General features: G+C 36.5%; 3 protein-coding genes across 4 annotated transcripts; 1 reads left to right on the top strand and 2 right to left on the bottom strand.

Annotated features, from left to right (window-relative positions):
* Positions 1-181: 181 nt before the first annotated feature.
* Positions 182-1,632, top strand: LOC141838042 (protein G1-like1). Its single transcript, XM_074725429.1, has 3 exons — positions 182-407; positions 498-528; positions 663-1,632. The coding sequence occupies exon 3, from the start codon at positions 691-693 to the stop codon at positions 1,417-1,419; it is 729 nt and encodes a 242-aa protein (XP_074581530.1). The 5' UTR covers positions 182-407; positions 498-528; positions 663-690; the 3' UTR covers positions 1,420-1,632.
* Positions 1,633-7,611: 5,979 nt separating this feature from the next.
* LOC141842342 (uncharacterized) lies at positions 7,612-9,226 on the bottom strand. 2 transcript variants are annotated; one of them, XM_074730552.1, is made up of 5 exons: positions 9,001-9,226; positions 8,792-8,868; positions 8,341-8,498; positions 8,155-8,221; positions 7,612-8,061 (listed from the first exon to the last, which is right to left on the bottom strand). In XM_074730552.1, exons 1-5 carry the CDS (start codon positions 9,194-9,196, stop codon positions 7,795-7,797), a joined length of 765 nt encoding a protein of 254 aa, XP_074586653.1. In that variant the 5' UTR covers positions 9,197-9,226; the 3' UTR covers positions 7,612-7,794. The 2 variants fall into 2 exon arrangements, with proteins under 2 accessions (XP_074586653.1, XP_074586652.1); XM_074730551.1 differs by having other exon boundaries at positions 8,326-8,498; positions 9,001-9,225.
* Positions 9,227-11,970: 2,744 nt separating this feature from the next.
* On the bottom strand, positions 11,971-20,003 carry LOC141840648 (uncharacterized). Its single transcript, XM_074728697.1, has 6 exons — positions 19,861-20,003; positions 18,688-18,794; positions 13,956-17,225; positions 13,612-13,854; positions 12,663-12,809; positions 11,971-12,567 (listed from the first exon to the last, which is right to left on the bottom strand). The coding sequence occupies exons 2-6, from the start codon at positions 18,754-18,756 to the stop codon at positions 12,307-12,309; spliced, it is 3,990 nt and encodes a 1,329-aa protein (XP_074584798.1). The 5' UTR covers positions 18,757-18,794; positions 19,861-20,003; the 3' UTR covers positions 11,971-12,306.
* Between the last annotated feature and the right edge of the window lie 467 nt (positions 20,004-20,470).

Raw genomic sequence — 20,470 nt, forward strand, 5'->3', positions numbered from 1 at the left:
TAAGTGGCTTTTCACATTTGATGTTGTAAGATTATATTCTAAGGAAGTTGCTAGATTTATTGTAAAATTTATGAGCTAATTACAATTAAGGAGATAAATGTAAAAGAAGAGATCAATTGTGAGAAGAGGATCTTTAGTGTGCTTCGTCAGGAACCCCATCATTCCCACGAGGTGGATGTCTACGCTCGAGGACCCACCTCTCTTGTCCCTTGCTCCTCTTCCTGTTCTTCGTCCTCTTTCTCCTCTCAATATCTTTCAGTTTAACTTCCACTTCCACACACTCTAGCTCCTTCCCATCCTCATCCATTTCTTAATTATATTTGATCTCTTCTTCTACTTAATTTTTTTAAGAATAAGTTTCCAGTACTAATTTATTTGTTGATCATGGAGCTTACACATATGTGAAGGTACGTATAGTTTTCCATAAATATTATATATCCTTATCGTCCACTACAAGATCTAGCATTTGGCCATTTAGATCTCTTATATTTTTGCAGGCTAAGACACAGACAGAGACACTGCTGCATGGTGAGCACTCTCTCTGTTCCTCTTTTGGATTTCTTTCAATTACAACGCAGAGATCCATCTAAAGAGAAAAGAGAGAGAGAGAGAGAGCAAACCCTAGCTAGAAATTAAACTTGTTCTGATTCGATTTGCTGCAGATTTTGCTGCTTCTTTGATAGAGATCGCATGGATTCGATGTCTTCGGCGAACTCGGACAGCTCAGGCAACTCCGGCGGAGCTGGGGGCAGGATGAGGCCGAGCCGGTACGAGTCACAGAAGCGTCGCGACTGGAACACGTTCCGGCAGTACTTGCGCAACCACCGGCCGCCGCTGGAGCTGTCGCGGTGCAGCGGCGCCCACGTGCTGGAGTTCCTGCGCTACCTCGACCAGTTCGGGAAGACCAAAGTGCACGCGGGAGGGTGTCCCTTCTTCGGCCACCCCCACCCGCCGGCGCCCTGCCCCTGCCCGCTCCGCCAGGCTTGGGGCTCCCTCGACGCCCTCGTCGGCCGCCTCCGCGCCGCCTTCGAGGAGAACGGAGGCGCGCCGGAGGCCAACCCCTTCGCCGCCCGAGCCGTGCGGCTCTACCTCAGGGACGTCAGGGACAGCCAGGCCAAGGCCAGGGGGATCGCCTACGAGAAGAAGAAGCGGAAGCGCCCTCCGCCTCCGCCCCCTCCTCCCCTCCACCACCACGAGCAGCAGCCGGTCGCTCCTCCGCCACTGCCCGCCTTGCTGGGATATGAAATTAGGCCTCCCCCGCCGCAGCAACTGACCGCACCGCCCGAACTTAGCTTGCTGAATGGCGGGGGCTTCCAGTACCATCACGTTCACGGGCACCTGCTGATGCCCGCCGTAGACCCCGCCGGCGGCGAAAGCTCTGCATCGACAGTGGTCTTACCTCTCTCAGTCCTCAACTGATTAGCCAATAATAAACTACTCCTACTTAATGATCAAGTTATGCATCGAGGTCAGTTCTATGTATATTATGAATCAGCAGTTTTCTAATTCTGCTTGTTAATTAGCTACTGTGAACAACTGCGTAATGGTGGATTTCTTCTCTACTTAGTTTTAAATTTAACAGACACTAATTCTGGTTTGTACAATATCTTAATTTTTGCGTGATCATGATAATTAGGGTTTGACTCAACTGCTGCATCGAGAATTGCTGATTCTTTTCTTCTTTTCCTGTTTACTCTTTTCGTTTTGGTTTCATTGCTTTTGCTTGATGTGGATGGTGCATGCATGCTCACTGTCTCTTCGATTTGTTCATAGAAATGCCTTCTTTGATCAAACTATGAGATTTTAATCACTTTCTTTCATCTTGAATCATTGTGATATATGTATATATGCTCATGATATGTGTCTACAAACTTCATAATGCATGAATCAATGTTGTTAATGTTGAGGTAGAGGTATTTTTGCAATTCTCTCTTTTCTTTGTTGCCTCTTGATCTCTCTCTCTATCTATCTATCTAGGTACTTGCTTAGATGTTTAGCTATCTTAAACTCATCAATTGTTTATATATAGTTTTCCCAATTAATTAATTAGCCATATACATCTATTGCATTATATATATATATATCATTTCTCTGCTGTCTCATGCTGTTGTTTCATTTTGTTTGTAATCTCATTTCCAACGAATAATAGTAAGTTTAACAGACAATTATTCTTTAAGTTAATTATCAATTAACATGCAACTTTGTCGACTCTCCTTCCTAACATTTCTTTTCTTCTCAAATAAACATTAATTTGGTCATGCAAAGAGTATGTCAATGCATCAATGGAGTTGCTAATACTTATGCATGATATGCATCTTTATTTTGACACTTCATACTATTCAAATGCCCTTTTGATTGAAATTAGTTTTATTATTTTATGGCACTAAAAAAATTCATATTTTCCTTGCTATTACAACTGGTTCATTCATGCAATAGTTATTCTCTCGCATTCATTCATTTATTTATTTTGATGAGTTTCTCTGATCAAATATAGAACAGTGTGCATAAGTATAAAATTGGATCATAGTTTTATTGAACTTTGCCAAAACAAGCTTTGAAGTACAGTTCGTCTACTTTGAAAAACTGTTGTAATTTCGTGGATGTCTAAAGTAGCACGACCTAAAGTTTCATTCTCCAACACTGTTTTAATTATTTAATTAAAACCATGCACAATAACATTGTCAAATTTCTACCACTGATTCCTAGCACTTATTTGCCTTTCACTTCACAGGCTTGATTTCAGAAGCGTATCTCTCAGCTAAAACTATTTTAACACCATATTAATTAATACTGAAGTCAATAACAGTGACTTTGAACGCTGTTTAAGCAGATAAAGATCTGAAAATTTATCAGATTTTTTCTTTTTTTTTTATAAAAATGCTCGGTTTGTTTCTGAAAATTCATGTTTGTAGTACTTGGAAACACTGTTCCCTTAAGATTGAGAAAAGGGAAAGAAAAGTACGTGCAAATTTAAAGATGGAGATGTTTCGTCTGTGGTGAGCACCTCTATCAGTTTGATGTGATGGGACTGCTGTTAGCTGCCAGAGAACACCAAGAACTCTTTCGAAGAACACAAGAATACTGTGGATATATATATATATATATATATTCTTTTTGCGAGCATTTATCTCGACCCTGTGCTTAACGTTGAGAAATGCACAGAGTGAGATCCTTGTCAGTTTATATCATTTGCCTCGCTTGATCATGAAAACTTGTAGTTTGATTAATGAACACATATATATAGAAACGTCCTAAATCTGTTTGCAGTCAATGTGGTAGCAGTAATGGCAGGGAAGGCCTTAAACTAATGCCATGCACCATGGCATTCAATACAATGAGCTAAAATTTTGATATATATTATTTCTTCCTGTTCTTCAACAGTGGACTGGGGAATCTGACACACTGCTACTCCAACAATGACATCGTCTTAGGAATGAATGATCAATCTCTTCGCCAATCATTATTCTTAACGTAATAAAATAATCTAATCCTGTATTTATTAAATATTAAGTCACAACTTTTTTCAAGAAACAAAAATTTCCTCTCCCATCTTCTTGAAATAGTTTATTTGATATTATAGTGAATTGAAATAATATTTATTGGGTTAATGCAAATATATTCTACCCGATTATCTATGAAGTAAGACTAAAAAGAGCAAAATGTTATTTTTTTACTTTTAATTGTATTTTCTTTAGAAATTATTTAGCTGTCAGTATTAATTCTTACGTACATTTGTAGTACGATTAATAGTTTAATGAACTCAAAGATATAATTGTTGTCGACTTAAATGAGAAATTAATCTTAATTAACAGTATTTATTATAGTGGGTAATTAATTCTTTTAAATACGCACCAGTGAATAGTGATGGGATATAAAACTTGGTCAAGCGGAAGAACATGCACAGGCATAAATAAATAAATAAATAAATAAATAAAAGGAAAATAATATACTAAAAGTGGCACAGTTTTCGTCAGAGGCCCACGCATTGAGGTGCTGAAATGACCCATGATTCGTTTCCTTATGTGGTAGCCTGCTGGGTTAAATTACATCAAATCAAATCAAAGGAAGACAGATCTCAAAATAAATTAATGAAAACAAGACAAATATATTTTAATTTTCAGTATTATATTCTGACAAACAGTCTCGTCAACTTTTTTAAAATTATTATTATAATATTATTTTTTAATAATAAAATTATCTCCATAAATGTGATAAAAAAACAAAGGCTGAGATGGACGGATTTGGTGGGTCGATGGGCATAGAAAACAGTGGGGATCGATTAAATTAAATAAATATTGGCCGTCGGATTTGACGTGACGGTGATGTGATGCGTCGAGGCGGGGATGGACGCAACCGGGTACGCCTACGTGAATGGTGGTGGGCCCGCTACGTGTTCCCCATCATCGAAGGCGTGGAAGTCTTTTTGACCCAGAAAATCCCCTGTGCCGTTACAAACACGATTCAGGGATATTTTTTTTCTCCCAAAAATATTATTAAAATAAGCACGTGGAGAGTTGGGAGTGTGAATTTGACTAGCCTAACCATGTCGCCATGGTGAGGCAACATGATCCATATGAAGTCGAACACAATCTACAAACACCTGATATATATATATATATGAAGTCGAACGATGTTTAGTGTCTTCAAATGCAATTTAGCATTCACTCAACTTGCATCAAAGGATATATACCCCTTTGCTAAGAAGATCTAGTAACCATGATGAAGCTTATAATAACAACCCTTTAAATCTTTTAATTCTACTGAATGTTTCTCCGACAAAGGAGGAACGAGAAGATAAAGAAACATTTGAGAATATAATTTCGCATATATAGTTCACTAGTTTTATATATATTTTGTTGAAGGTGGCTTAGTGATCATTAAGAACCATTTATATACACCACTGAAAACTCAACCATCATACTGCTAAACAATATAATTAGACAGACAAAATCTCATCGCCATAGATATGCTGTCACTTTAGATTCTCCTCTCCTAACATATATATGTATATATATTCCTGCCTGATATCCTTGTTCCCCCGACTTGTCTGAAATACCTTGACATCGACTCCATGCAGTAACTCGAAACTTTGATAAAGATAAGATTCCCACTCACTCACTAGGTCTCTAGCTAGCTAGGTCTTGCACTATAGATGGACATGGTGAGGAGGCACGAACTGCATGTCCACTAGCTGCTCATTTGCGAGAATTATTCAGATGATCATCAACTGTCCACTAATTACCAAAGGGGAATCAAGAAAATTGTTCTGCTCTGTTCAATCTCTTCTTTGTCTTGGTGCAGTGGAGCTATGCAGAGACAGTGATGCTGTCCTTGATCTTCCATGCATGAGCATGAGCTACGCGCTGTATAATGCATTTTTAATGAGGTGTTTAATGGCTGTAGTTCATCCACACCCATTGCGTGAATAAAGAAATTTAGGGAGAATTAAAAGGTGGATATGATGTTGATTGATTGATTAAATTAAATAACAAGGGCTAGTAATTGTAGGGTGTAACTGATCAGTGACAGTGAAGCCCTTTGCTTTGTTGTGGGAGCCTAACAGTGTTGGCACTGTTAGAGCTCTTTGCACTAAACTGGCCAATGCAATCTCGGCCATTCGAGCTCCATTTAATAAGCTCGAGCACCAACGCAGTCGAGTGACAACTTGGGAAAGGCTTTAGACAGACAGTCGCACCAAAAGAAAAGAATGAATGGCTCATAATTTTGGGACAAAACTAAACCAAAGTAGTGCATATAAAATAAAAGAGCAATGTTCTCATGGTTTGGGTAGAAATTCTTCTGATAAACATAATAAAAATATATATATTTCAACCCAATTATGTGTGTATTAATTGTCTTTTAAAATGGGAAACGGTCCAATTAATAGGCCCAATGTAATGGGCTCGACATAACAGGCCCATCATTAAACCTTATTACCTATAGACAGAGATCGTCTGGTTCTCTCCAGTAATCGTCTTTTCCGACGCAGCCGCCATGGTCGCCGCCGGAAAGTCGCGTTCTTGTTCGTCCCCAATTCCCTCCTCTATCCATCTCGGGGAAAGATCCCTTTTTCAGCCGCCGGTATGTAGAAATTGGTAATACTTCTTCAATAGAAAGAAGAAGAACCAATTTCTCTACAGTTTGTGATTATGCATGCTTCGACGCTATACCTCTCAGGTTATAACAGCACAGTATTGGTTTGGTCCCTCTGTCTGTTGCCTCTGATTCTTCCATGGACCAGCACGAAAATTGAATGGAAAAAAGGTCTTACATGGCTCTAGCAAGCTTCTTGTTCTTGGCAGCAAACACATTTGTTCTACTCACCGGCCATTATCCGGTTTTCCACTTCTGTAACTCTTTTCGAGTTGGCCTGAACTAAAACGTGTTTTAAATACTGTGTAAGGGCAATTGCAATACCTGAATTTTCACTGATTTAACTTATTTTCACAGGTAATTTTGCAATTTTGTTATTGAAGTTTTTGTTTTGGTGTTCTACTGTTCTTAATACAACTTTTAAGGAAAAGTTGTTATATTATAAGGTATTTATTGTTCAATTTAAATTAGAAGTATGTTTTGGAGTATAGATTCTGTTTTGAAATTATTATGTTAATTTGAAATGGATAGGTCTTTTTGCTAACATGTCATGACCTTTAAGCCATAATTATGATTCACTTTAGTATAAAACAATATCACAACTTCTATAATTATTTTTTTAAAAAGAAAAGAGAAAAAAAATAGTAATATATATATATATATATACATTTTTTTATTGATGATTTTTTCTCTCATCATGAACTATTATAACTATTTAATAATATTTTCAACTAATTAATAAGTACCTATTTATTATATTTTTTGATAATCCATGTGTCCACTAATTTGAAAGTAGATAGTTTTTCTGTCAAATAAATCGAGAATAATAGTACATTTAGAAGTTGGAATTTTAAATATTTATTTTATTGGAATTTCAAATTTTGATCTTCTTAATGCTGCTATGTTCCTATGTATGTTTACCATTGTATCGCATCGGTGGAACCTACGTATTAAAAATATATGAAATTATATATATATTTTTAAATTTTGTATGCAAATGGTATAGTTAATGCTACTGTTTATTATTAAATGAAATAGTACTATCGTAAGAACACTATTGCATATAGAAATTCCTTCATTATTGCATGATTAAGAAAAATAAAAATCTCAACCCTTTTAGGACCATGCTTATATTGCAAATTCATCATGTTTTATAATAATTTTTTGTAAAATCAATTTCCATTTACACATCAAACACACTGCTCAACACATGTCAAAAAAACAAGTTTAGAACAACATGTATATAATAAAATTGTGAAATCAATTCAACTAGAATTGTGACAATTGCTTATTTTACATATTAGTGAACACCTAATTAAATAAAACTATAACACATAATTAAATAAATTAAACATAGCATCTGCTCACTGTTACTGATATATAACAAGTACTGTGACAACGTCAAAAATTAAGAGCCACTGACACCTGCTTAATTATACAAAACTTAACACCTCATCGATCACTTTGTTAATATATATGATTCTCCACTTAATTGATCGAAGGCTATGAGAATCTATATGATCAAATCCTAGGAAAACTTTTTATTATCACATTTTCAAAGTGAAGCATGCATTTCTTAATTAACTTATCTTTACTTTACACAGTATAAACTTGCCTAATGATCGTTGTGTACATATCAATAATCCGGCCTCACTTTTTTCTTTTGCCTCTATATATAATTAACTGAATAATTCATGTCTGCTACAGCAGTGATTGGCAAGAACAAGAAGATGATGATATGGTTAGCTCCAAGTTCAAGTGTTGGCAGCAGGAAGCATCACCATCTCTACTCCTCGTCACTGAACCTTCCCTTTCATGGAAATCTACACTTGAAGTTGTGCCCCAGCAGTCATCAGTAGTCCCCTCTTTCCTCGCCGGTTTCTGATATGTATCTACGCGATCGAGTATGGATGCTTGGTTCAGGGATGACAGAGTCAGCTCACAGTCCATCTCTTTCACAGCCACAGTCTGCAAAATCCATGCAATTATTCAGCTCAATAACTTAATTAAAGCTAAGATGCATGATAATCACATAATTAAAATTAACATTATAATTAGAACCTCATTTGGGTGATTGCTAATTGGGTGCTTCAGCATCCACTCCCTCAGCAACATGTCGAAGGAAGGTCTGTGTGGAAGTGTTCAGAGTTAAGAAATTTCCAAATTTAATTATATATATATGCATCAACTAATCATGAGAACTTAATAATTAATATATATATAACTACTCACAGTTGGAAAATGTACTTGGAATTATGGAATGTAGAGTTTTGGTGTGAATGATCTTGAGAGTGAAGTAGTGGTGATGAAGTCCTCCAGGCACTTCTCTTTCTCTTTCTGCAATGTTTTTGGTTAGATTGAGAGGTGCAGTCGAGTGTGGATTGGCTGCTGGTGATCCTGTACATCTATCACAAAAGAGCATTCATTAAGAACATTTGGAATCACAATTCTGTGTCGATTATATGTAATTTCCTCTCAGAATTAATGTCACATGATTAATTAAGAATAATTAATCTTGAATCTTAACAAAATCTATTATTTTCGAGGGTACAGAAAACAGAAATAAGAAAAAAGATGTTATCGGATTTATTGAATTTATGCGAACTAAGCAATAACTAATTAGTATTCATTTCTGATTAATTCATTAACAATTAACAAAGATCTGAAGCCGTAGGCATGGACAAATTAATAAACTCACTTGTAGGTGGCTTTTAACGTGAGATATGCCGAGTTCCTTCACTCCCATAAACTGCAAGATCTGCTTCGGAGTTGCTTCTGCAAGAATTAATCAATTAATTAACCACAGTAATCATTCATCTTCTTCGCTAATAAGAAAACAAAACCCTAGAACTTTTTGCACCGTGTTTCAGATCATTAATTTTGAGAGATCGAGTAAATAAAACTTACTGTTGCATCCTCCGAGGCTATGAACAGCTTGAATGAAGAGGCTATGCAGCTCTTCAGTCCATCTAATGCGAGGCGTTTCAGATCTGTTGTAATGCCTCACCTCTCTTTTCTCCAAGCAGCTCATCATCATCCCTGATCGATCCTTAATCCTCCTAGATAAGACGTCAACTTTGGGTTTCAACTGTTGATCGATCATATAAATAAATATATATATCTGGAAACTAAAGCCAATTAGCCAACAGCATCTGTATATATATAATACAACAACTTCTAAACTTCATACCTTAGCTTGCGTTGCGTGTATATGTAGGGTTAGGCTCTTCTCTGATTGAGTCCAGTCAAACATGCTCACATCTCTCCAAAAAAGTCGAACAACACCTTTTCCTATGCATGTGTTTGTCTTTTTGGTAGAAAAAAAACAAAGATCAAATGGTGCTAGCTAATTAATAACCATCTAAAATCTAAATTCACACTGGACCTAATTAATCATTTCATCTCTCTGATGCATGCATGATTTAGGAGGTATCTGCCATTCAACACATGGCTAAAATAAAAAGCTGCGCTAGCCTTGGAATTATGTTGACTTTCTTGAGGGTCGTGCGTGGCTGATATGAGAACCTAACAAATGTAGAATTTGTGGGTCGAAGTCAATGATGCATTGATGAAGAATTAAATGAAGAAGTGGCAGAAAGTTAATAATTAATTATATATGGAGAAAGCTATTAATATATTGGTGAGATATCGAGCTAAGCCATGCGATGGCGTTTCTTTCAGGAATGCTGCAGCAATCACTGACAATTGGACTCTCATGCAGTGACATTGACAGATGCATGGGTGTGAGCCTCAAAAGAGGAACAAGAACTATATAATCACTATGCAGAATTAAGCTAGCTAATTAGAAATATAGATTGATCTTTAAGCATGCAGTTGGTGGACTGATTAACCTTTTCTTTCATCGAAGACAGCAAAAAGTAGCAAGGAACCTACATGTGAAGTTAAACCCTTTTCTCCTCTTTCACACTCGATCTTAATAATTAGGAGCATTAGATTCGTGGTTTGTAGGTCAAAAAGGTGGATGACTAATCAAACCTCTCTCTCAGTTTTTTCTCAAAGGTCGAAGGAAATTAACAATTAAGTAGGGGACCAAATTAAGAATGGTGATTGAGTGTGACAGAAGGCAAATAAAGCTTGTGGAAGCCAAAATATGAAGCTTGTAGGGAAGACAAAAAGGAGTTAATAAATGTCAAAATCTACATATATATAATTAATATATATTGTCATCCATCAACCGTGCCGACACTTGCATTTGTCCCCCTTCCTCTCCTTGCCGTGTCCCAAATAACTTGGCTTCCTCCTAGCTCCTACTCCATGGACAAAATAAATTATGATCCTAATATTATTTTTTTTAAAGAAGCAAATCGTATCGGATCAACTATGATTAGTCGGAGTTAATCATTCATTAATTTGCTTACGCGAATTCGAAGATAGATAGATTTATCGAGAACCTATGATCGCCAACTGATTTTACTAAGTAGTTTGTGTACAAGTTAAATGGAAATATATGGAATGAGTTTGAGTGAAATTGCATGTATAAATATTTAATTGAATTAGTCCAAGGAAAACTTGTCAATTGCTTGTAAATAATCAAGTTGGTGATCGAGTTTAAAGATTGGTGAAGTTTCTTGGCAAGTAGACGTGTAAAGTTCTTGGCTTCTCAATTCTTTTATAAAGATAAGGGGTTTGATAATTAATCACATTCATGGTGTTGACAAACCATGCAGCTACTGTAGCATTATTTAATTAAAAGAGAGCCTGAATAGTTAATCTAATCATAATATTTTTTTTAAAAGAAAAAAAGTTAGACAATGTATATTGATTTCAAGGTGGTTGATGTGGAGTTAATAAGTTGAAATTTCCAAGAAATATCATCATCCAAATTTTAGTCATCAAAAGTTTAAATCATATATATATATATATATATTTATATAAAATTTTAAAATAACAATTAAAGTGTGGGGTACAATGGGCCTGACTCAGAATGTTTGGCAATTGATCTAATCAAATTTAACTAGATTAGCATGATTATTGATTGAATTGGTCCATTTCTAGGACCAAATAATGGTCAAAAAGAAGCAGAATACAACTTTTCAAGTTAGGCAGAAAAACAGAACAACTGATATGAAAGAATGAGGGCTTTATACATGTTTTGCATGAAAACCCTAGAATCTTAGATAACTTGATGTCGACTGTTGATTGACTAACAATAAAGATTGTTTTTTTTTAAATTCATTTTTTCAAGTAAAATAGAGTGGAAAACCTCTTTATATTAAGTTTTGTCTAGCAAATTAAACCACTCGCTATAATTGACCACATAATTGTGTAAAGCATGTCATTTGCTTCCCACCTAAAAAGATTTCATTGCGAACTTGTATGCTATCTATTAACTATTCTTTGAACCTAAGGATCATGTTAGGTAGGGTGGCACACAAGAGAATAAAGACTATCCATTTGCCTAGTGATTGTTCTAATATTTAAATAAATAAATAATTTGAAAGGAGATACTAATAACTCATTAATTAGGTGTCATTGATTATGTCCCTAATTACATATTGCTTTTATCATAGATGGTGACACAAGTGATACAAAGATAAAGCTAAATAGTGCAGAACCTTTTCTTTTTCTAAGAGAAATGGGAGAAATCTGAATACATTTCGTTTCAAAATGAGAATTAAATGAGCATAAATAAATAATATACAAGGTTAATTAACTGATAACTATCAACTGGTATACTGGGGCTACTTGATCTCCATATGTTCCATTCAAATGACAAGTAAATGATTCAAGAAAACAACATGGAGCAAGGATGGAGGATTTTAGAATTGATCCTGCTTCCATAGTTTTGACACTGAAATATAATCTCTAACTATAGTGTGTAATCTACTGGATGCCATATTTGGCTTGAACAAAGAGTTTTTAGACAATCAATAGAAAACACATAATATTATGTTTTGTTTACTTAGAAAGGAACATCTACAAGCTCAAAACCATGACATAGCAACTTGCATGCATTCCCCCTGCTGCAAGGTGAAGGCTAAGAAGGGAAAAATAAATAAATTCCTATTCTTAGCTTATGACCTACACTCACTGAATATGCACTCCTCTTAACAGCAACATATAAATTTGCAACAAGATCATCAAAATTCAGAAAACTTGTTTCATCGATCAACAGGATCAACCAACACTTGCGACAATCATCGAACTTGCATTATGATATGGGCTGGAAAGTCAAAAAAATTCATAACCATGCTAGTACCACTTTCCGAGAATGATGCCAATGATGATTGATACCAAAGCCACTCCTAGTGTAAATTTGAAAGCAACCCCTTCTGAACGCTCTGTCGTGAGATGTGCATTTTGGCTTGTGGTAGTTGTCTCTGTATCCTGCTTTGGTCTGTCACTGCTTTTCTGTTTCTTCCTCTTTGACAGTGTTGAGGCGTCGAGTCCAATTTCTCTTGATTTCACCTCAGTTGAATCATCTTTTTCAACTAGGGAAGTTCCATTCTTGATCTAGAGAATGATTGAATGAAAATTAGGAGAGATGTGTTTGTCAATGTTCCTGTTATCAAAAATTTGACCAATGGGAAGGAGACTGTCAAAATTACCTCATTGTCACTGGCAGTTTGGACCAAACGCAGAGTGTTCTCGAGCTCTACTATCTTCTTTTCCATTTCAGAAGTTTGATTTTGTTTAAATTTCAATTCTTCAAGTTCTACCTTAAGAACTGTAACCTTATTGTTTTCTTCAGCAACCTGCAAGTCGAAAAACAATGCAAGAACAAAATGTTGAATTATGATGTTAATGAGAAGAAAACAAAATCCAGACTAAACTAGACTTGCAGCTTATTGTGTCCATGGTGAGTATATATTGATAGGGTCTTTACCTCCAAAGAGACTAGTCATTTTGATATAAACCCAACCACTTCTATAATACTATGATCTGCTATATTGTTCATAATGCGAATTCTTTGCAGAGAATTGATCTAGCCAGGATTAGCAGGAAATGCATGCAGTCAAATATAATTAAATCAATACCAGCATATAAAATATAGACAACATATAGACAGAACAACATGGAGAAAATAGGGTTTCAATCTAAAACGGATTGTCCAAAAACATTATTCCTGCTAGTTAGAATTAGGCTTCGCTCCTGTACTACATTATTTTGGAATCATCATTTCAAATTTTGCATGCAATGGAATGGAATGTGCACCGGACTTACTATGCTGGTACAAGAGTTTGAGAGATTAGAGGCGGCATGTGGCAGGAGGAGATCAAACCAGTCAAAACATTCATACTGATTGTGAGTGGTAGACCTTAGAAGTTATGTCAACTATGGATTAAGAAACTTAACAAACAAGAGTACTTCAAGAAGGGGATTTTCAAGTACACTTGTTTGCTCTCTTAGTTAAGCACCTAGTGCTGCATCCTTCAGCAGTTGTTGATGCCATGGTTTCAATTTGAGAGGATTGGTATTTGTGGAACTAGTAATGTATTAGGCCAGACATTTATTGTTGAAAGTAATGACATCTACACAAGTGTAAAACGAAATTACCTCTTGTGCATAAGCTTTCTCAGCTAAGAGCAGCTTTTCTTCAAGGTCAGAAGCCCGTTGTTGCAGAAGAGACTTCTCTGCCAACTCTGCTCTAAGGTTATCAATGAGAGAATTAAGAGACTCTTCCTTCACTTTTTGTTTAGACAGTTCTCTTTCTAGTTGTGCTTCAGATGTTTCACGTTCATTCCTTAACTTTTCATAAGTTTCTTTGAGCAATGTGCTGTCTTCCACAAGAGAGCTAACCTGCAAAAATTATTCATGTGTCAGATTCTCTATGTAGCTTGGTCTGTGTGACAGCATTGAGAGCACCCCTTATACATAATAGACACTATATATCCACTAACCTGCAACTTGAGTTGGTCTTTCTCAGATTTATGCAGTTGCACGAAATCATCAGATTCTTTCTTCAAAGAATGGAGCTGCTTCAGTAAATCTTCTTTCTCTGCAGTGGCTGCATCAAATGCTATTTGTAAATCATTCATTTTGGTCTTGCATGTCCCAAGGTCCTCAGAGAGACTAATGATTTGTCTTGCTAAACCTTCATTCTCTGTTTGGAAACTGTTAGCCTTGTTTTTCAATTGCTCAACCAGTCCTTCCAGATCCTGCATCTTGAATAGAGCCTCTTCCAGTTTATCCTTCTGAGTTGCTGACTCACTGACCTGTTCTTCATAAATTCTCAATTGAGTTTCAATAGCAAGCAGTTTCTCATTCAGTTCATTGGCTTCTCGTTCTTTTAGCTTGTATTTCTCAACAGAGTCATTCAAGTGGGTTTCATTTTCTTTAAGACGAGATTCAGCTGCAAATTGAAGATCCAAACCTCTTGAATGTTCTTCTTTTAATTTGGTCAGGGTGCTTGAATGAGAAGCAAGTTTCTCGGCAATAGTCTCCTTCTCAGCATGTGTGGATTTTAATAAATCATTGAGCTCATTGATTTTGTGTTGATGAGCTTCCAACTCTTCCCTGAGCTTTGAGTTTGTCACTGACAGCAACTCATTTTCTGAAATTGTCTGTTCACCTCTTTGATTAGCTTCTGATAACTTTTGCTTAAGCTCCTCAATGTTGTTTTCAAGAGAAACTGCCTTCTCGTCCAACTCTGACTTGAGTGAAGCAGCACTTTCAGTAGATTCAACCACCTGTTCTTTATAAAAATTCAATTGTTCTTCAAGATAGTGCAACTTCTCAACCAGTGCTTTAGCTTCAGAATCCTTCTGCTTTAAGCTCGCTGCAGCATCTTGGAGTTTCAACTCTGAATCTTTGGCTAAAGATTCAGTTAAGGAATTTAAATCTAAGTTCCTTACAGTAATTTCCCCCACAGTCTTTTCTTGATCAGCCAATTGTTCTTGAGCATATCTAAACTTCTCGAGGAGATTTTTTTCTCTTAGATTAGAAGCCTCCAGTTGTTCCTGAACACTTTCAACTTTCTCTGTCAAGTATTTCAATTCATTTTGAAAAATCTGAATTTGACTATCAGATTCCTTGAGTTTTCTCTCCTGACTATTAGAAAGGTCTTCAATCTTTTTTCTTTCTTCAATAGCTGTATTAAGGATATCTGTCAACTCTTTCTCTTTTTCATTTGCAGCATGCAGAACAGATTCAAGGCTCTTTGATCTTGTTTTGTGTGCTTCAAGTTCTGAAACAAGCTCGGTGATTTTGATCTTGTACTGCTTTGATTCAGCCTCAGCATCTCTCTGTTTTGACTGTTCTACGCTGAGTAGTTGCTCAAGTTCCTGGTTGCGATAATTAGCAGTCTCCATCAACAATTCCATTTCTTCCACTCTCTTTTGAGCATCTTTAGCCACAGAATCAGAGGAACCGATCAATTCTTCCAGCTCAAGACTACGGTGATGTGTTGCAATAGCCCGCTCCTCGTGTTCTCTACATTTGTTGATGAGATCATTAAGCTCCTTTTCAAGTTCTGAGTTCCTCGAAGATGACTTGGTCAAGGAAGACTCCAGTTGGTTGATCTTATCTTCATAACCTTCTAAGCGATGTCTTGATAGTGAGTTTTCTTCTGCTGCTTCATTCAATGAAGCAGTGAGTTCTTTTATTTTGTCATTGAGTTCCTTAATTTCATTCTGTGCATCAAGGAACTTTATCTCCGCAAGATTTATTTGCTGCTTGAGCTCCACATTGGACTTCTCAACTGATGCCAATTTCAACTCACATTCCTTTAGCTGTGACCTGATATTCTCTTCAACTGCACTTGATGCCTGAATGAGACCTTCTAGCTCAAAGTTTCTTGTAGTAGAAACTTCTGTGGCTGTTCTGAATTCATGGTGCTGTTGTTCAAGCAATTGCAGTTTTTTTTCAAGTTCCTCCTTGTATGTTGATGTCTGTAATAATAGTGAATTTGTTTCCCTGAAATTTTGTTCAGCCAAATTTAACTTGGCTTCGAGTTGGTGATACAGTTCATCATTTTCTGACAACTTGGTATTAAGATCTGTCACAGTGCTCTCCAGTGTTGCCTTCTCTGCGGTCAAGTTGGTTAAATCATTTCTCATATTTGATATCTGAATTTCTTGGTCCTTGAATAAAGTTTCAACTCTTTCCCTTTCTTTTACTTGTTCCTGAAGTTTCAGCCCCAATTCCCCCAAATTCAAACCCTTTGTTTGCAGGTCTTCTTCCGAAGCCAAAAGCAACTTCTGCAGTGATGTGAGATCTGCTTTCAACGTTTCTTCAGCAAACTTATGCAGGTTTCGTTCTTCAGTCAGTTCCTGGATGAGGGCATCTTTAGAAGAAATGTTATGCTCCAGTTTAGCCACTTCTAATTTTGAGGCTTCTAATGTCTCCTGAAAATTTGAAAGTTCCAACAAAGTGTTTTCAAGTTTTTCTTCAATCTTATGTTTCTCAGCAATCTTACCATATAGATCATTCAACTCCTTTTGTAGATTGTTTATTAGGTCCTCCATATCCTTTGCAGTCACATGTGTCAACTCCAACGTCTTCTCCAACTCCTTCACTTTTCCTGATTCTAACTCTGCTTGTTTGCTTGCTTCTTCAAGCTTACGCAGCTCATTAGAAGAGGACAATAACTCCACTTCAAGGGCCTTTATCCTATTTCTTGAACTCTCAAGTTCAGTGGACAAACCAGTGAATGATTCCTTTACATCAACAAGTTCCTTATGCTTCATATCTGTATCTTTTAGTGCTTCCTGAAGGGATTCAAGCTGCAAATTATACTTCAGTTCAGCTCCTACAATCTGATCTTTCATCAACTTTCGGTCAAGTTCAAGTTCTTCGCAGTGCTTGCTGAATTTCTCTAGCTCTTCATTTGCAAGATCAAGCTTGGATTTTATTGAGGCCTTTTCAGTTTCTGAACCATTTAATTTCCCAAGAACAGTGGCAAGTTGAAGCTTAAGTTCGTCAATCTCCTTTACCAGTTTTAGAGAATCTACAGTTGCTTCCGACTTGCCTGATTCATTGCTTGCAGGGAGTTTGGATTCTTCCAGTTCCACCTTGGGTAGGTGAGAGCTTTCTGTTACATCTACCAATAGTTCCTTCTCAACTTGTATGAATTCTCTGTCTGATGCAGACTCCTCCTCTTCTTTAGTTTCTTCTTTTGGCAGTAAATCATTGTTGCCATTTGTGAGAATTGTTTTTGCACTTTCCCCTACCTGCAATTAAAATATTCAGTACAGAAAGTGGGCTTTTCATGGCAAAAGTAATATATATATATATATATATTTATTAGGTTTGTAATCACATACTTCACTTCATTGTGCTAAAGGGAATGAAATTCACAATTGCTAGTATGTTACATGTTCTAAACAGATAAATGTGTAACTAACACGGTTGATGCTTTGTGAACATTTATTGTCCAAACTCATGAAAACAATCACAAGTCCTACATCTTATGAAGCTCAGAAACTAAAATCAAGTTTTTTGGTCAAATTTCCAATCACTGAGTAAATAATAAAAGGCTGCTGAGGATTTACTGAATGACTAACTGAAATAAGCTTTTGACATAAAAAGGTACATATCTTGCATCAGCTTCTTGCTAGCTTGAACACATCCCAGAACAAAACCCCTAGAGGCTCATGCCTTCTCAAAAACAGAAGCTTACACAGCTTCATGCTCATTTAATCCAAACCAATGGCATGTAGTGATAAATTTAGCATGGCGTTCTCATCACCTAGGTCACCCTATATATCGGGAATATGAAACTTGTACATGCACAAACATAATGCCTTCTTAAATTCAGAGGTCCCAATATTCAGTACCTCATTTGAAAATTGGACTGGCAAAGCCAACAGGGGAGCGATACTTGTATTCACTTATATTGTAGGGATGAACAAAACAAAACAAATGAATTTTGAGGATACAACATGTGATAGATTGCATAAATAAAAGAACTGAATCATTGACTTCTTAGGTTCAACCACTGGCCTAAAATAATTAGGAAAATATTAATCACGCATCCAAGCCCATAAACCTCTCTCATTTCTCCACAACTCCTTATGTGGGATAAAATATGGTATCGTAGCTTAGTAAGCAGTAACTAATTCATCAACTAAGCTTGTAAAACCTCTTCATAGTCCAGAATTCTCTGTATGGAACTAAACTAGGAGCCATACAAAAGGCTTCACATGGTCGCTTATTTTAAATTATATTGAACTACAGTTGACTCAAATTAGCATTTGTGAGATTTTGTGCCTTGCATTTTTGGTTGGGCAAGCAAGCCTTTAGAACTGTAGTTTTATCTGTGGTTTAGTTTAGTTTTTCATTTCAATTATATATGAAATGGATTTCATGGGTTTACTGCCTCCTTTATTCCTAAATATTAAATAAATAATCTGGAAGAAACTCAATTTAATTGAAATAAGCAAGCTAATGATCAACCAAAACAAGTTATATCTAACAAAAAAAGGCGGAAGATTGTCTTTCCTAGGAAGAGATATTCAGATATCCAATTAGCTACTCTGGAAATTGTATGGAAAAGTCGACATCCAAGCTATAATATTTTGGAAAACATTTTTTGGAACTTAAAACTCTCACGTTAATGCAGGAAGATGCACATTTATGTATTTTTTTTATAGTAATACAGTAGATATTCTTTTATGGTGGACAAATTATTACCTCAATATTATCCTTTCCTGAGAGCTTCACTTCAGTCTCAGCCGAACTCACTTGCAAAACTTCTGCCATTTATCTTTCTAGTCCTAGCAAATTTACCTCCTTTTTACCTGTAAGAAAAGATGAAGTAGCTTCTTATGCGTGCATAAACATAAAAAGGATGCCATTCTCCATATGGGTATAGTTGATATAAGCGAATGATTTTCAAGTCTGTTTGCCTGCAGTTGGCAAGACTATACATGAAAATTAATAATCTAGAATCGGTATCTTAACCACCATTTTTCATCCAAAATCAAATTTAGACAGTGAAAATAACTGGAACCACTTAAGTTCAAATTTCATCATAGAGCCAGTAGATACAGCACCAACTTAAACAAGCAACTAGAGTACAACATGTTGCAGGTTACGATACATGTTTGCTAAAAGTTGTTTGTATGAGTGACACCAAAGCTTAAGCATGCTCGACTCCGGATTCACCAGTAATTGAGACAAGTGATTTGTATCTCTAATTCCCAACCCTAAGAGATCAAACAAGTATCTAAATAGCTGCTACACAATGAGAGTTTGCAGAAAAAAATATCTATATGCAGCAATCGGTTCCAAATAAAAAGGCTGAACAGAAAACAGTGAACGGCTCCAGAATCCAGATCGCGCAAGAACATTAGCCTGGAAAGGAGCACTTCAGGAACAAAAGGCAAAAATAGCAGGACAGGGATGTGGTCAAGTATATGAATGGGGGAAATGGATTGTTTATTCGCCAAAAAGGGGGAAATCTGCTTGGATATCCGTAATATCCAAACTCTTGATCGCAAAGAAATAGAATAATGAGAACAACATTACTGTAATTCAGATCCAAATAATGTAACAACTAAGAGACAAGTAAAAAAAATCCAACATTTCCAACACCCATCGATCAAATCCAAACCTTTTGTACACAAATGATCGATTTGGAAGCAACACCAATCACTCCTTTTAAACCTCATGCAGAAGGCGACACATATCATCAAAAAAGCTTTGCGGACGATAAAAACAAGGCATCCGCGATTCGGATTCAGAGAAGTAAGCGCGATCGAAACATCAGAGGCAAAGAGATCAGAATTTGGCGCCGGAAAGAAATATGTACACTAGAAGCAGGATCAGATCAAAGATGAAAGATAAGTCGGCAGGTACGCATACTCGAAGCGATCGTGCTCGGACGGCAGGGCAGAGGCGCGATTTCCGCGGGGTCTGCTCCTTTGCTTTCGAATTCTTCCGACGGCGATGACTCACTGACTCGTTCCAGTGGAGAGGCGAAGAGAGAAAGGAGACCAGTAGGTGACAGGAAGCGGAATCCTTCTGCGCCACCTCCCCCGTGGCTGCGGTGTGTACGCCACGGCGCTGTCTTTGTTCTCCAGTTGAAGTTACCAAAAAGCCCTCCTGCTAAATTTGGCGCCTTCAGGAGGACGGCTATCATTTTTTTTTCTTTTCCTTTTTTCAAGAATTCGAACCGTACTCTCCAACCAATTATTACCTAAGCAAGCAGGATTTCGAATATTTATAAAAAAATTATGATATTTATTAAAAACACTTTGTGATGATTTTCTTCCCATATTTTTTCCCTTTTAATTAGAAAATGAATTAATTATCTGTCTGGATCCAATGGTCCTTATCTCAACAAAGCCAAACCCACCGTCCAAATCTGCTGTCCTTTTCTTCTTGTCTCCCTCCTCTTTTTGACGCATTGTTTGCGTCAATAAATAAATATTTATTAGCCGACAATTGAAATAATAGGTTTTATTAAATGCTT

This window comes from Curcuma longa, chromosome 11 (assembly GCF_044706935.1).
Source record: "Curcuma longa cultivar G26 ecotype Majalengka, Jawa Barat chromosome 11, ITB_CL_G26_1.1, whole genome shotgun sequence".
Taxonomy (NCBI): Eukaryota; Viridiplantae; Streptophyta; class Magnoliopsida; order Zingiberales; family Zingiberaceae; genus Curcuma; species Curcuma longa.

Excerpts from the sequence above, each read along its gene's own strand:
- LOC141838042 (XM_074725429.1), top strand. The coding sequence starts at position 691 with ATGGATTCGATGTCTTCGGCGAACTCGGACAGCTCAGGCAACTCCGGC.
- LOC141842342 (XM_074730551.1), bottom strand. The coding sequence starts at position 9,196 with ATGATCGATCAACAGTTGAAACCCAAAGTTGACGTCTTATCTAGGAGG. Across the intron at positions 8,869-9,000 it reads TAGCCTCGGAGGATGCAACA|AAGCAACTCCGAAGCAGATC; the intron begins GTAAGTTTTATT and ends TAATTCTTGCAG. Across the intron at positions 8,062-8,154 it reads TTAGCAATCACCCAAATGAG|ACTGTGGCTGTGAAAGAGAT; the intron begins GTTCTAATTATA and ends TGGATTTTGCAG.
- LOC141840648 (XM_074728697.1), bottom strand. The coding sequence starts at position 18,756 with ATGGCAGAAGTTTTGCAAGTGAGTTCGGCTGAGACTGAAGTGAAGCTC. Across the intron at positions 17,226-18,687 it reads CAGGAAAGGATAATATTGAG|GTAGGGGAAAGTGCAAAAAC; the intron begins GTAATAATTTGT and ends TTTTAATTGCAG. Across the intron at positions 12,810-13,611 it reads AGAAAGCTTATGCACAAGAG|GTTGCTGAAGAAAACAATAA; the intron begins GTAATTTCGTTT and ends TTCGACTTGCAG.